At 37.5% G+C, this 14,534-nt stretch overlaps 2 protein-coding genes across 2 annotated transcripts in view; both read right to left on the bottom strand.

Moving 5' to 3' along the window:
- Positions 1-1,281: 1,281 nt before the first annotated feature.
- On the bottom strand, positions 1,282-1,833 carry LOC136854747 (uncharacterized). The gene has a single exon (XM_067131334.1). The coding sequence runs from the start codon at positions 1,831-1,833 to the stop codon at positions 1,282-1,284; it is 552 nt and encodes a 183-aa protein (XP_066987435.1).
- Positions 1,834-1,985: 152 nt separating this feature from the next.
- Positions 1,986-14,534, bottom strand: part of LOC136854746 (ralA-binding protein 1-like) — a 22,758-nt gene continuing 10,209 nt past the window's right edge. Inside the window, exon 5 of the mRNA XM_067131333.1 lies at positions 1,986-2,077. Within this exon, the coding sequence (XP_066987434.1) occupies positions 1,986-2,077 (92 nt within the window). The remainder of the gene's footprint in view (positions 2,078-14,534) is intronic.

The following is a 14,534-nucleotide window of genomic DNA, read 5'->3' as shown; positions in this document are numbered from 1 at the left end:
GAAATATCTTACCCACTCTTTTCAGATGTATGAAACCCATAATTACCGTGACGTCATAAATATTTCCATTTCCATAAATACAGGTGGATGTTACGACTAAAATTATAATTGGCCGGTTAACCTTCGGCTACACCTTTGTACAGTAAGCAGCTGTCTTGGTCGAAATGTTTTAAGTTACTGATCAAATTTCCACTTTGGGCTTTCATTTTTTGCGCGGGGCAGGAGGGCAGTCTTTGAAGTAGTCTTCTGCTCCTGAAGCATTCTTGGAGAAACGTCCATTGGATTATGACGTCTTCTTAAATTCTTAAAGACTCCAGGATCCTGTGAAGCCGTCTTCAGCTCCTGTCGGATCCGTTTCCCCCGAAGAAATCTTCGAAACCTTTCGTCTCCAAGAACATTTCCCATTCCTTCTCCATAATAATAGCCAAAGGCTTCAGAGGCTGGAGATCGTCTTGAAACCTTTGGAATCCCCAAAAGCCTTCTGAATTCATCTCCAAAAACGTGGGCTTCCCCAAAGAAATCTTCGAAGCCTTTCATCTCCATAAAACTCTGTTCTTTAGTATTGTGCAAGAAATCCAAGGGCTACAGAGCCTGTAGATTGTCTTGAAGCCTTCGAAAGCCCCAGAAGCTTCCGGAATTCCCAGAAGCCTTCGAAATTCCCATATTCCTTACTGTCACCCCCTGTGAGGACGAGATCCACTTGGAAATTATTATTATTATTATTATTATTATTATTATTATTATTATTATTATTATTATTATTATTATTATTATTATTATTATTATTATTATTATTATTATCTTTGCCTCTGCCTTTTGTTTTTGGATATTCCTTCTGGAGAACAGAAGTCCTGATTTGAGGTTACTGAATGAATGCTTCTCTACAATTACTTTTACGATAAAAAACATAAAAATAAGAAGAGCAAGTACTAGTATCATCATCATCATCATCATCATTAGAAGTAATAATAATAATAGCAGGAGTAGCGGCGGTAATGATGATAACAGCAGTATGCAAATGACCCTCTGATGTTATTCCAGCAACCGCGCGGATTCCATGGTTTTAGTGACTCGAGACTCGGTTTTCTTGTCGGGTTCCTGGAATTCTGGAAAAGTTCTGACCTCATTGACATTCCAGAAGTTTCTTTATTGCTTCCAGAGTTCCTGGAGCAAAGAGAGAAGAGAAGTCGGGGGGAAAAACAAGGGAAGGGGGCTGGAAAAGAAAAATAAAACCGAGAGGATGAAAGGAACTGTAATGATTTTGGGGAAAAATACCGAGGGTCAAGTTAATCGGGCGGTTGATGGTGGCAGGGGTGACTGAATGGGGAGTGATGGTGATGGGGGAGTGATGGTGATGGGGAGGATAGTGATGGGGTGTGATGGGGATGAGGAGGATGGTGATGGGGAATGATGGTTATGAGAGTTGATGGCGATAGGGAATGATGGTGATTGGGAGGATAGTGATGGGGTATGTTGGTGATGGGGAATGATGGTTATGAGGGTTGATGGTGATAGGGAATGATGGTGATTGGGAGGATAGTGATGGGGTATGATGGTGATGGGGAATGTTGGTTGTGAGGGTTGATGGTGATAGAGAATGATGGTGATGGGGAGGATAGTGTTGAGGTATGATGGTGATGGGGAATGATGGTGATTGGGAGGATGGTGATAGGCAATGACGGTGATGGGGTGGATAGTGATGGATGATGGGTAATGGGGAACAATGGTGATGGGAATGAAGTTGATGGGGATGATGGTTTTGGGGATTATAGTGATGGGGAATGATGGTAAAGTGAAGGATAGTGATGGGGATGATAGTGAGTATGGTACCATGATTGGTATTGTAATTAAGTAATTTAATCAGACCTTTGAGTGGTATTCTTAGACTCTCCAAGGGCAGGGTTGAAGGATTTGTCCAGAATTTAGATGAAAATTGCCAGGAATGTTGAAGAAGCTGGACAGCCAGAGGACACTAGGAAGTGACTCTAGACAGGGGTTCCAAACATACTAGACACAACGAGCACCCAGTGGTTTTCTGGGTAATTGAATGAGATGAGGTCGACCATAATTCTGTAAACTGGAAAGCAGTCCAATTTAGTGAGATTTATTTTAAATCCTACTAAAATTTTAGATTGCTTGCATAGGAGATCTATAATTAAAACTTGTACAACTTGGGTATTTATCTGGAAGTTATTGAGATATATAAAACTTTCTTACTATAGGTATGATGTAATGGTATATTTAACCTCTTACAATAACGTTACTGATCACACTGAATTTGTTTAAGCACTGAATAAATGAGACAGACTAATCCTTTTTTATGAAAAATAGTTTTTCAAAATTTTAATATAAATCTGTCATTCAAACTCAAAAACTGACAAGTGATTCAAGTATAAGAAAGGAAACTGGGCACAAAAACTTATAACTCATTTGCACGTTTAAAGAATAATCAAGATTCCACGGGACAAAGAATATGTTTACTCGTAGCATGTTTATTTTCGTGACAGTTTAAATACACACATCCAAACAAATAGCTAAGTCAAGCCAGCAGAACTCTTTAGAAAACAACGGTAAATGATGAAGGTTAGAGAATGTACTGTTTTGCTAAAAATAAAACAGTATTTTACTTTTTGAAGAAAGGATTCGCGTAGATAATTATTTCAGGTTCATTTGAGCATCTGCAAGTGCACGTCTCGTGCTGTGCAGTACAAACTTTTGCTTATAAAATGATGTGTACTCATTTCGTTAATTAAGCACAACAAAAAAACACACGCAGCTTTTTTGCAGCTAATGCCACTACAGTTAATTATGAGATTGAGTAGGAGACCAAAACGCAGAAGTAACAGGTGATTTTATTATTCTCTCTCTCTCTCTCTCTCTCTCTCTCTCTCTCTCTCTCTCTCTCTCTCTCTCTCTCTCTCTCAGAGCAGGAAACCAATGAAGCTAACAGGTGATTATTTTACTCTCTCTCTCTCTCTCTCTCTCTGTCAGTAGGAAACCAATGAAGCTAACAGGTGATTGTATTACTCTCTCTCTCTCTCTCTCTCTCTCTCTCTCTCTATGGCTAAAAATCTGAAAATGCATGACGTGAATGAGACTGCTATGTTGGCCCAAATGATTTCTGTGTTTGCACTGTATCTCAAAAAATTTACTGACATAAAAAATCTGCATAGCAAGACGCATGCTTGGAAAATACTCCAAAAATTATACTGACTCCTAATGAGATATGTAAGTGGAGATTTCCCAGGCAAGTTCGACAGTGTTACATTTACTGTTCCTAAGACATGTTATCGGTAAATGCACATTACTCATACGTTACCCACAAAAACGAGTAAAAAATGTGCCGAAGTCTCTTCGGCGTAATCTCGTTTTCTGTACAGCGTATAATACTGTATGAAACTTTCAGCCACGGCCCATGAAACTCTTAGCCGCGACCCATGAAACTCATCGATGGTTCGGTGGTGGCCTGTGTTGGCACCTATAGCGCTGCCAGAAGTACGATTATGGCTAACTTTAACCTCAAATAAAATAAAAACTACCGAGGCTAGAGGGCTGCAATTTGGTATGTTTGATGATTGGAGGGTGGATGATCAACATACCAATTTGCAGCCCTCTAACCTCAGTAGTTTTTGAGATCTGAAGGCGGAGAGAAAAAGTGCGGACGGACAAACAAAGCCATCTCAATAGTTTTCTTTTACAGAAAACTAATAACAGAAAATATTGACGAAAAACAACCACTGGACACTGTAATCATGTCAGGCTATAGAATGATAACCAAGTTCCACTCGATAAAAAAAGGTTAATATTAAATCTCTAGCATCATATTTGTGAGACTTAGGCCTACAAGGAGCTGGTGCTCACGAGCACGATTTAAGAGCACTCCAGTTTGGTACCCTCTACCATGGGCATCTCTAGGTGCTCAGTAAACACCGATAATGATTTGTGTCAGAAATTCTATAAACACTGAACAGTTTAGGTGGTTTTAGTGGTGGTGGTGATCATAGATTTAATATTTTTTCCTCTTTACCATCAAGATTTGGCATTCTCTCCCTACTTCTGTTTCTCCTGACATACAAAACCTTCCTCTTTCCTTTTCCATTGTGCTGTTTTTACTCGGACCTGGCTAAGATAAAGTATTCCGTTGCCTATACCAAAGGACTTTAAACTTTAAACATTTGAAGTACACAACCAGACTTAAGCCCTGGACAGAACTTTGCCGTGATTTATAAAGGAGGAGATATGTAGAGAGATAAGGATGACAAACGAGTAAAAAAGGAAATTAAATCATGAATTTTATATTCCACGAATGAAGGGAAAAAGAGGAGGTGGAGGGAGAGATGGGGGGAGGAGATAGGTAGTGAGAAAGAGGGCGAAAGCCTTCTTAGAATATTTTCACAGGTAGACGCTTTCTAGGTACGAGGTTTTTATTTATTTTTTCTGCGTTTTTAGTTCGAGGAAAAAAAAAAAACAAGCTCTTTCTCTGTGCTCTGAATTTTAAATCGCCATATACTTCTATTCGTATTCAGGTTGTTTGTGCTAACGGGGACTTAGAGTTTTTTTTAGACGAGGTTTTTTAATATTTTTTTTTTCCCCGGGAGTGTTCAAGTTAATATTTTTTTCTATACTACCGAGCGGAATATATATAAATATTAACGTTGCCAGTAACAGATATATCTTAAAAAATTTGATGTGGTGTTTATTTTTCGCAAATAATACCGGACTCTCAGTCAAACGGAACTCTTTGATTGTAGCATTGTTGTGAGTAATCCGCATCCTGTTGTTTAATGTGTTGTCTTTGCTCTATTTAGCAATTAATAACTAAAATGGAGCAATTAATAACTAAAATGCTAATTGTTGTTATTATTATTATTATTATTTTTTTTTAATTGTCTTCATTGGAGGGGTGGGTAGAGCTCTCGACTAGCACGCTGTTGGCCCAGCGTTCGACTCTCCGACCGGCCAATGAAGAATTAGAGGAATTAATTTCTGGTGATAGAAATTCATTTCTCGTCATAATGTGGTTCGGATTCCACAATAAGCTGTAGGTCCCATTGCTAGGTAACCAGTTGGTTCTTAGCCACGTAAAATAAATCTAATCCTTCGGGCCAGTCCTAGGAGAGCTGTTAATCAGCTCAGTGGTCTGGTTAGTTAAACTAAGATATACTTAACTTTTAAATTGTCTGAATAATATTTAATCCAATGATATCAGGGATCAGCATCATAATAAATTCCGCTGTTATTATTATTATTATTATTATTATTATTATTATTATTATTATTATTATTATTATGTGGCAATACCGTTGACGTAAATATGTACTCTCGTCAGTTTTGTATCATTTATGTTATTATTTCAGCTACCTGTGCTATTATTATTATTATTATTATTATTATTATTATTATTATTATTATTATTATTATTATTATTATTATTATTGTCTTATATTGTCAAGATAATATTAAAACCAAATATATCATGGATCAGCATCATAATAATTTCAACCATTATTATTATTATTATTATTATTATTATTATTATTATTATTATTATTATTATTATTATTATTATTTACTTTACAAAACCACCATCATCACCTCCGCCATCAGTACAACATCGCGCGTGATAGCAGGATGGCGTCGCGCTTGTTGTGGTCAGCCCCAAGTTCCTTCCTCCCCCTCCCTTTTCCGAAGCCATCCCCCCCCCTCCTCCAACTTCGGTTCCTCCACATCCTCACTTTCATTTCCGGTGAACTCAGAGAAAACATATTTATGCAAATGCGCTTTTTTTTTTATAGATATAAGTTTCGTTGCTCCTATTATATGTATATATATCACTTACTTTAATTTCCTCTCTCGTTCTGCTGATATATTGTAGGATAGAAGATGCTGGAATAAGGTGAATATTGGTGAGCATTTGTTGCAAGTTGAATGGTTCTCTCATTTTTGTGTAGGTATGGAATGGATCTTTCGTTATTGGTTCTCTCATTTTATTACTGCGAGTGAAATGGTTCTCTTATTTTTATAGCGAGTGGAATGCTTCTCTCCCCTTTTTCTGTGGTGGGAGTGTGATGGTACTCTCATTTTTGTGCTGTGAGTGGAATGGTTCCGTCATATTTGTGTAGTAAGTGGAGAGCGGAATGGTTCTCTCATTTTGTGCTGTTCTGCCATATTTGAGTGGAAATGGAATGGTTCTCTCATTTTTGTGGTGAATGGAATTTTTAAGTGGAGAGTGGAATGGTTCAATGGTAAGTGGAATGGTTCTCTCATTTTTGTGTAATGGAATGGTTCTGCCATATTTGTGTAGTAAGTGGAGAGTGGAATGGTTCTCTCATTTTTGTGGTGAATGGAATGGTTCTGCCATATTTGTGTAGTAAGTGGAGAATGGAATGGTTCTCTCATTTTTGTGGTGAATGGAATGGTTCTGCCATATTTGTGTAGTAAGTGGAGAATGGAATGGTACTCTGATTTTTGTAGTGAATTGTGTTAGTCTGGAATGTTCTTCTAATTATTTTTTTTTTTTTTGTGGAATGATACACTTGAATTTATAGTTAGTGGAATGATTCACTTATTTTTACTCTGAGTGGAATGGTCCTTATATTTCTAGTAAGTGGAATGGTCCTTATATTTCTAGTAAGTGGAATGGTCCTTATATTTCTAGTAAGTGGAATGGTCCTTATATTTCTATTAGTAGAGTGGTCCTTATTTGATAATGAATGGAACGGTCCTTATTTTCTGTGGCGAGTGGTGTAGTCCTTACTTTTTCATCATTTCAAGGAAGATGACCCATCTCTACCATCCGTCACAAACCAAGGTATTTTATTTTCCTTCTGACTTCATAGTGGACCAATTGCAGCTTGCACCAGACCCCTTTGCACCATCCTGTAAGTAGTTATCAACCCTTGAAGTCAGTTGTGAGTTAATGGTACTCATAAGTTCTCAGTAATGTTTATGTGTAAATTGAACGCATTGAGCGTTTAAACAGGGAATAACAAAGCTTAACCCCACGAAAACGGCTTTCCTAATTAATATTTTGAATAATTGTTTCATATCCTGACATCCGCAGCGTGTTTTTAGTCGAGAATTTGAGTATTATGAATTTCGCGTGGACGGATAGTGAATGGGTGGAGAATAGTAATTAAATAAAATATAGTTATTGTTGGGAAATACGAATGATGCATTTCATTTTACTGAAATAACATTTATTATTATTATTATTATTATTATTATTATTATTATTATTATTATTATTATTATTATTATTTAAGAGAGCTATAATGCATTGTCCTCTGAGAGAGAGAGAGAGAGAGAGAGAGAGAGAGAGAGAGAGAGAGAGAGAGAGAGAGCTTTAAAATCACGCGTAGTTCAATGAGGAGTACTATAATTATTATTTGACAATCCTGTGGTATATCTTTCATTTTAAGGAGAGAGAGAGAGAGAGAGAGAGAGAGAGAGAGAGAGAGAGAGAGAGAGAGAGAGAGAGAGAGAGAGAGAGATTCGCCTTTCAATAAAGCCAAATATGTTCCTCTGTGACTTTCGCTTAAAGTGGCGTTTTGGGGAGACTGAAAGGCGTTTTTCAGGAGACTTACTGAGACGTATAAGGAGACTTTTCTCAGCCTCTCTGTCGGGGATGCGTGAGTTCCTAATCTCGGGGGCATCTGAGTTTGTGCTCAACTAGACGCGTGTTGCTTAAGCAGTAGTAAACTTTTTTTTTTCTTGGCATTTTATACGCCGTTATTCATTTTCTGTGAGGTGGTTTTAGAATCAAACTGGAAGTCGCGGATGAGAGAGAGAGAGAGAGAGAGAGAGAGAGAGGTAAAATTATGCATTGTCATTTCTTGAAGTGAGGATTACTATAATTTTTATTATTTCGCGAGCCTGTGCAACGTTTTTCCCTTTAAGAGAAAGTATAAATGTATGAAAGAGAGAGAGAGAGAGAGAGAGAGAGAGAGAGAGAGAGAGAGAGAGAGAGAGAGAGAGAGAGAGAGAGATTTACGAAGGTTAACAAAAGACAAGAGACGATACCCTTTAAAATAAACATTGTCGGTCGTATTATTGTTTAGCTTCAGTGAATGACAACCAATTTTAGCAGCAGTAATTAAAAAAAAAAATTGTATTTCCCTCTTACGCAAGCCTTCCTCATATCCCTGCGGCTTTAGTTCGCTTTAGGATGAATATTCAATGTTATTATCAACGCCACAACAGTTGTGATTATTTTTACAAGGTGTTGTTAGTCGAGTTTTCTTGTTTTTTTTTGCATTTTTCGTGTTATTCTCCATTCTTCTCTTAGCCCTTTGTTCTCCTTCATATTATCATCATCATGAGCATTCTTTCGTGAAAGGGCTTCATGAGAGAGAGAGAGAGAGAGAGAGAGAGAGTCCAGTTATTGTTGTCGGTGTTTGCAAGATTTTGTTAACACAGATTTCGCACTTTTCACTGTTCCAGTCTTTTTCCTACTTCGTAAAAGGATTCCTTGAGAGAGAGAGAGAGAGAGAGAGAGAGAGAGAGAGAGAGAGAGAGAGAGAGAGAGAGGTCCAGCTTTTTAATAGGTGTTTGCAGGATTTTTTTAATACAAATTTCACATTTTTCCTCTGCTTCAATCTTTTTCCTACTTTGTAAAAGGATTCCTTGAGAGAGAGAGAGAGAGAGAGAGAGAGAGAGAGAGAGAGAGAGAGAGAGAGAGAGAGAGAGAGAAGCATCAGTGGTTGTTTGTGCATGCTGTTGCCCGTCGCTCTTTGGAAAGGACTCCGTGAGCGAGAGAAAGAGAGAGAAAAGTGTGGGAGCGAAGGATTCCGGCCCTAAGCGTTCTTCCAGAAGTCCTTCACCCCTTTCCATCCCATATGGCGGAGCCCAGGAGGATATGAAGCGGACGGGCAAAGGACTCCGTTCTGGGCAGATGAGATCCTACGCACGACGCCTATAAATACGGAGAATTAACGTCAAGGGCGAAGAGGAATAAGGGTTTTTTATTTCGTCTTTTGTTACGTGCCTTTCGCACGGGGAATGGTCCTTGGTCCTACCCCTGGCCCCTACAAGGGCACGAGGGACTAGGGAACCTGTAGAGAGGATCCTATAGACAGGATGTGTAGGGATGATGATGAGGATTTGTTAGCCAGGTTCACTTGCGAATGTCCTTAAGGATTTATCTCGTAACGTTTCACTTTCAATTTTCTTTTAGATGGAGCTGATGAATCTCTCTCTCTCTCTCTCTCTCTCTCTCTCTCTCTCTCTCTCTCTCTCTCTCTCTCTCTCTCTCTCTCTCTCTCTCCTTCTTACATACCAATATATTTGACAAGATGTCATTACATTTTTCTTTTAATTAACTACACATACGAGTATGTTCCAAAATGTTTCTCGTTTTCATTCTTGCTTTAGTTTTTCCTTCCCTGATTTTATTAAGTGTCAGAAGCAGTTTCCTCTGCATATTTTTTGTTTTGTTTTACGTATTTCAACATTTTCCTTTTTGCTATCCTTTTTATTTCACTTGTTTTTTTATCTGTTGTTTGAACCATTACCCCTTTTTCTTCACAAGACGTTACTCACGTTCACACTTTATCACCTTTCCATCTTTTCCACGCTCTCTCTCTCTCTCTCTCTCTCTCTCTCTCTCTCTCTCTCTCTCTCTCTCTCTCTCTCTCTCCTCGTTTCGTTTATCATCTCACCCTAATTTTCCGACATATCTCCCTATTCCATCGCCACCTTCTCAGCTTCGCTTTCTAACCTTCCCTTTGTCGCTCTGGCAACAAAGAGCGGCTTTCATCTTACCCTTTGCTCCTCTTATTGCCTCTCTCCGCCTATTCCCTTTATTGTCTTTCTCCAGCCTTTACTTGTTCCGTTTATTCCTTCGTTATCTCCCTTTTCCTCCGTTTATTCAGTTACGTTTGTTCTTTTATCCCGGTGTTGTCTTTTCTCCTTGTGTTTTCCTGTTCTTTCTTTCTTCTTGTTCTCTTCTCGACGCCTTGAGAGAGAGAGAGAGAGAGAGAGAGAGAGAGAGAAGAGAGAGAGAACAGCTCTCCAGAGATCAAGAACCAATTGGTTACTTAGCAACGGGACCATTGGCTGAACCACATTATAACCACCAATCAGATTCTATCACCAGAAATAAATCAACCATTGAACTCTGTCCCATCGAATGACAGTCTGAAGCTCAACTTTCGGCCAACAAAGGGCCAGAGAGAGAGAGAGAGAGAGAGAGAGAGAGAGAGAGAGAGAGAGAGAGAGAGATCACCTACGCCAGGTTGAGTTACAACAACCAATCAGTCAGCCATATAGTTGGTCTCTGTACAGGCAATCCCCTTGGGGACTGGTCGGTACTCTGAAAGGCACTATTAGCGAATGGGGAAAGCTTTGGAACTTGGTAGGAAAGCTTTGGAACTTGAGCAAGTGATTCTTATTGAAAATTCTGACAGGTCTTTGGAGTCTGGTGAGATCGATAATGGGTCATAATGAGAGTGAGTGTGATGAGGGGTGCGGAGAGTGGGGGGGTGGAGAGGGAGGGGGTCGAAGATGCACGGGTGATTTCAGCGTGTCCTTTTAAGGCTCTGAGATTTAAAAGGGTATTGTGATGAAAAATTTTCAGAAAGGCTTGCTTCCTTCTCTTCTTCTTCTTCTTCTTTTTCTATTTCTCTTCTTTTCTTTTCTCTCTCTCTCTCTTATGTACGCTGTTCTCTCATCCTCGGTTATGTTTACGGACATGCAGGCATGTATAAGCACGGCTCTTTTGGGGCTTGCACACGTACATTACGAATACACGCACACATACACAATACACTTACTTATGCATGTGTATATATATATGTATGTATGTATATATATATATATATACACATATATATATATATATATATATATATATATATATATATATATATTATATATATAAAGACAGTGAATTTCTCAGTGGACCTTTACTGGCTTTACGATGATTTCAGTGAGGAAAAAAGAGAAAAACATTTTAAATTTAGAATCTCGAACTATATATGTTCCTTTTATTGAAGGGACTGTTGTCATACACCTGTGAATATGTAGCAGTGACTAATCATAGAGAAAGTGTAGGATAGAGACAAACAGGTAGACAGACAGCGCGAAGACTTCGTCGAGACAGACAGACAGACAGATAGACAGTCAAGTTGACAGTGAGACAGACTGAGCAAGGACCGCTGAGAGAGAGAGAGGGAGAGAGAGAGAGAGAGAGAGAGAGAGAGAGAGGGGGGAACGTGTAATGAATCCGCAATAGCAAGAGAGACAGAGAGAGAAAAGACAAAACAGGCAGACAGAGCCAGGGGCTTCCCTGAGAGAGAGAGAGAGAGAGAGAGAGAGAGAGAGAGAGAGAGAGAGAGAGAGAGAGAGAGAGAGAGAGAGAGAGAGGGGAACGTAATGAATCCGCAGTAGCAAGAGAGACAGAGAGAAAAGACACACGGGCAGACAGAGCCAGGGGCTTCCCTGAGAGAGAGAGAGAGAGAGAGAGAGAGAGAGAGAGAGAGAGAGAGAGAGAGAGAGAGAGAGAGAGAGAGAGAGAGAATAAGAATTTCTAACAGTATTTATCGATGACATGGCCACCTATTTAAGGATCTCGTATAATCTATGAAGCACTGAGATGGCTTCTGCAAATGACAACTTGTTGTCTTGACTCCCGCCCCCCCTCGCTTGACGTCTCAAGCAAAAATTGCAGTATGGTGGATATTTTCTTATCATTTTCTTTTAGAGTGTGTATGGCAAATATTAAATTTTGTATTGGTAGTAAGTTATATCTATGTGTATTTATATGTATATATATTTATATATATATTTATATGTATATCTATATGTTGTTTAGAATGCGTAGAAAAAAAGTTAGTAAAATTTCATGTATATTTAAAAAATCGAAATCATTCTCTATCTCAGATTACGCTTCTCTTCGTGTTAATCGATTTGTCGTTTCAAAACATTTCGTATGTTTTTTTAGAAATAAATTTTTTCCGTCACCATTATAAAGATACAAAACCTTATTCAATTGGCTGTTTTATCCTAAACGAACATTTTCCTTGCCATGTGTATTTTAGGAGACCTGTTCTTACATTAGTGAATGATATTTCTGGGAAAGATATAATAAGAGGAACGTCTTAAGACTTGCCATTGTTAACAAAAATATTTTGGCTTATTTCTTGACAATAGAATTTTATCGTAAATTTCTAAGGCCTTACCTGGTATCATATATATATTTCCCAGAATTTTTTTTGCTGTTTAACTGACATTTATATAGTGTAAATATTTTCAAGGTTTTATATATATATATATATATATATATATATATATATATATATATATATATATGTATATATGTGTGTGTGTGTGTGTACTGTGTATATATATGTATGTATGTATATGTATATATATATATATATATATATATATATATATATATATATATATATATATATATATATATATATATATATATATATATATTTGACGAAAACCATTATATCACTAGGCTGTCTTTTTTTATTTTATAGCTAATGTTTGCAATTATTCACAGAATTACATCCTCAGGGCTATGCATAAGAAAAAATAAAACACAGTCGTAAGTGCAGTCTAGAATTCATTTAAAATATAACAGAGTAAGAATGAAATAAAACAAAAACACACTCAACCTAGAGGGTGAGATATAAGGATGTACTATGTAGATAATTACGAAACAAGTTGGCTATAAAATATAAAGACAGCTTTCTGTATCATTGTAATATATATATATATATATATATATATATATATATATATATATATATATATATATATATATATATATATATATTTATATATATATATGTATATATATATGTATATATACACAGTATATATACACGATTCTCTTTTTGTGAACACTGTAAGATTTTGCGAGTTGATTATATTTCCGTGAATATTTTTTGCAACGTTTCACCGACATAGCCGTTTCCATGAATATGATTTCCCACGACAGCTGGCCTGGAAATTCGGACAGAAACCGAAACAGTTTCGAGTTTCCTCTTCTTCAACTGTATATTAATAATTCTCTTTTATCTGCGACTCGATTTATCTTTATTCATGCAATTTTTCATTTATCTCTCTGTTTTGCCTTTTCGTCGGACGTGTGGGAGACTGTTCCGTGGAACAGGGACCCATTTCAATTCCCGTTCTGAATGGAACTGTAAAATGTAACTGTAGAATGAAACTATGAATAGTGAAATGGAAGGAACGATTTTCGAAGTATTGTAGAGAGGATGTGAGTACCGCAAGATTCTCTTTATCTCCTTTGCGTACGGGAATACGTAAACTGAAAAGCGCTTACGTCATCAGGCCACGCCTCCCTATTGCTGACCTCGTCAGTGCCCTGAGAAGAATGGGCATTATAGATCCGCAAAGATCATAAATTTTTTGTTAGCCCTGGCAGTCAGTATGTGTTGAACCAACGAATTGTCTTGTTTATGTATTGTTTTTGCTTTAAAGGAATAAGTTTGTTTCTTGATTTTTCTTTCTATCTGATTATCTGTATTCTAATCTCTTAGGGCACTGGGCAATTTATTTGTTTTTGTGTTTATTATTTATATACTTTGCCTATTTCTCTACCTATTTTGTAATTTTTAAATGTCTGTAGTTGGCTTAATTGGTTTTTCAGAACTGTGAATAATTTGACCATATATATATATATATATATATATATATATATATATATATATATATATATATATATATATACAAAAAGAATATGTGTACATATATGAAAATATTACTTAATGCTTTCTGGTCATTTGATTATAATATCCGTTACAAGGCCTAACAGTCAAGAGATAAGCTGTCCTGTCATAATTTCCCGAAATAGCCATGACTGGAATCTTCAGTTCACTGTTTATAAGTCCCATCAGCTTGCAGTCAGTAAAAGGGCCATGAGATTTTGCACACATTAACCCATTAAAGATTTTATTATATTTCCTCTCCCCAACTGAAAGGCAAAGTGGAAATATATATTTCTAATATTTCTACTGAACAAGTGATGATCTTCACGTAATCATGCATGTTGTCAACCAGTGTTTTCAACAAGTGGGCAACACTTCACATATACCCCCCACCCCCCACCCCCCACACCTTCCCCCTTACCACGTGCCTATGTTTTTCGAGTACCTCATTCACGAAGCATGCTGATATGGCGTTGACCTTCCCGCCAGTGGTAACTCTGCGGGTATCATCAACTGGCTGACCTCATGCCCAGGAGTTTCAACACAGTTAGGACTCGGGTCGAGAGGGAGTCAAGGATGGGCGTTTGAAAAATGTGGGATCCTTACGGGGAGGAATTTGAGGGTGGAAAGGAACCACACGGCCGGTTTGGTTTATCGGTACCTGTTGATAAGTTGATGGAGAGAGAGAGAAACTTTGCTTGTAGGTGATAAATAGTTATTACACAGAGAGAGAGAGAGAGAGAGAGAGAGAGAGAGAGATTGCTTGTAAATGATAAATAGTTATTATACTGAAAGAAGTGAAAGAGAGCCTTTGCTTGTAGGCGAGAATGGTTATTACACACACAC

This window comes from Macrobrachium rosenbergii, chromosome 30, assembly GCF_040412425.1.
Source record: "Macrobrachium rosenbergii isolate ZJJX-2024 chromosome 30, ASM4041242v1, whole genome shotgun sequence".
Lineage (NCBI taxonomy): Eukaryota > Metazoa > Arthropoda > Malacostraca > Decapoda > Palaemonidae > Macrobrachium > Macrobrachium rosenbergii.
This window is presented reverse-complemented; position numbering and strand designations above follow the sequence as displayed.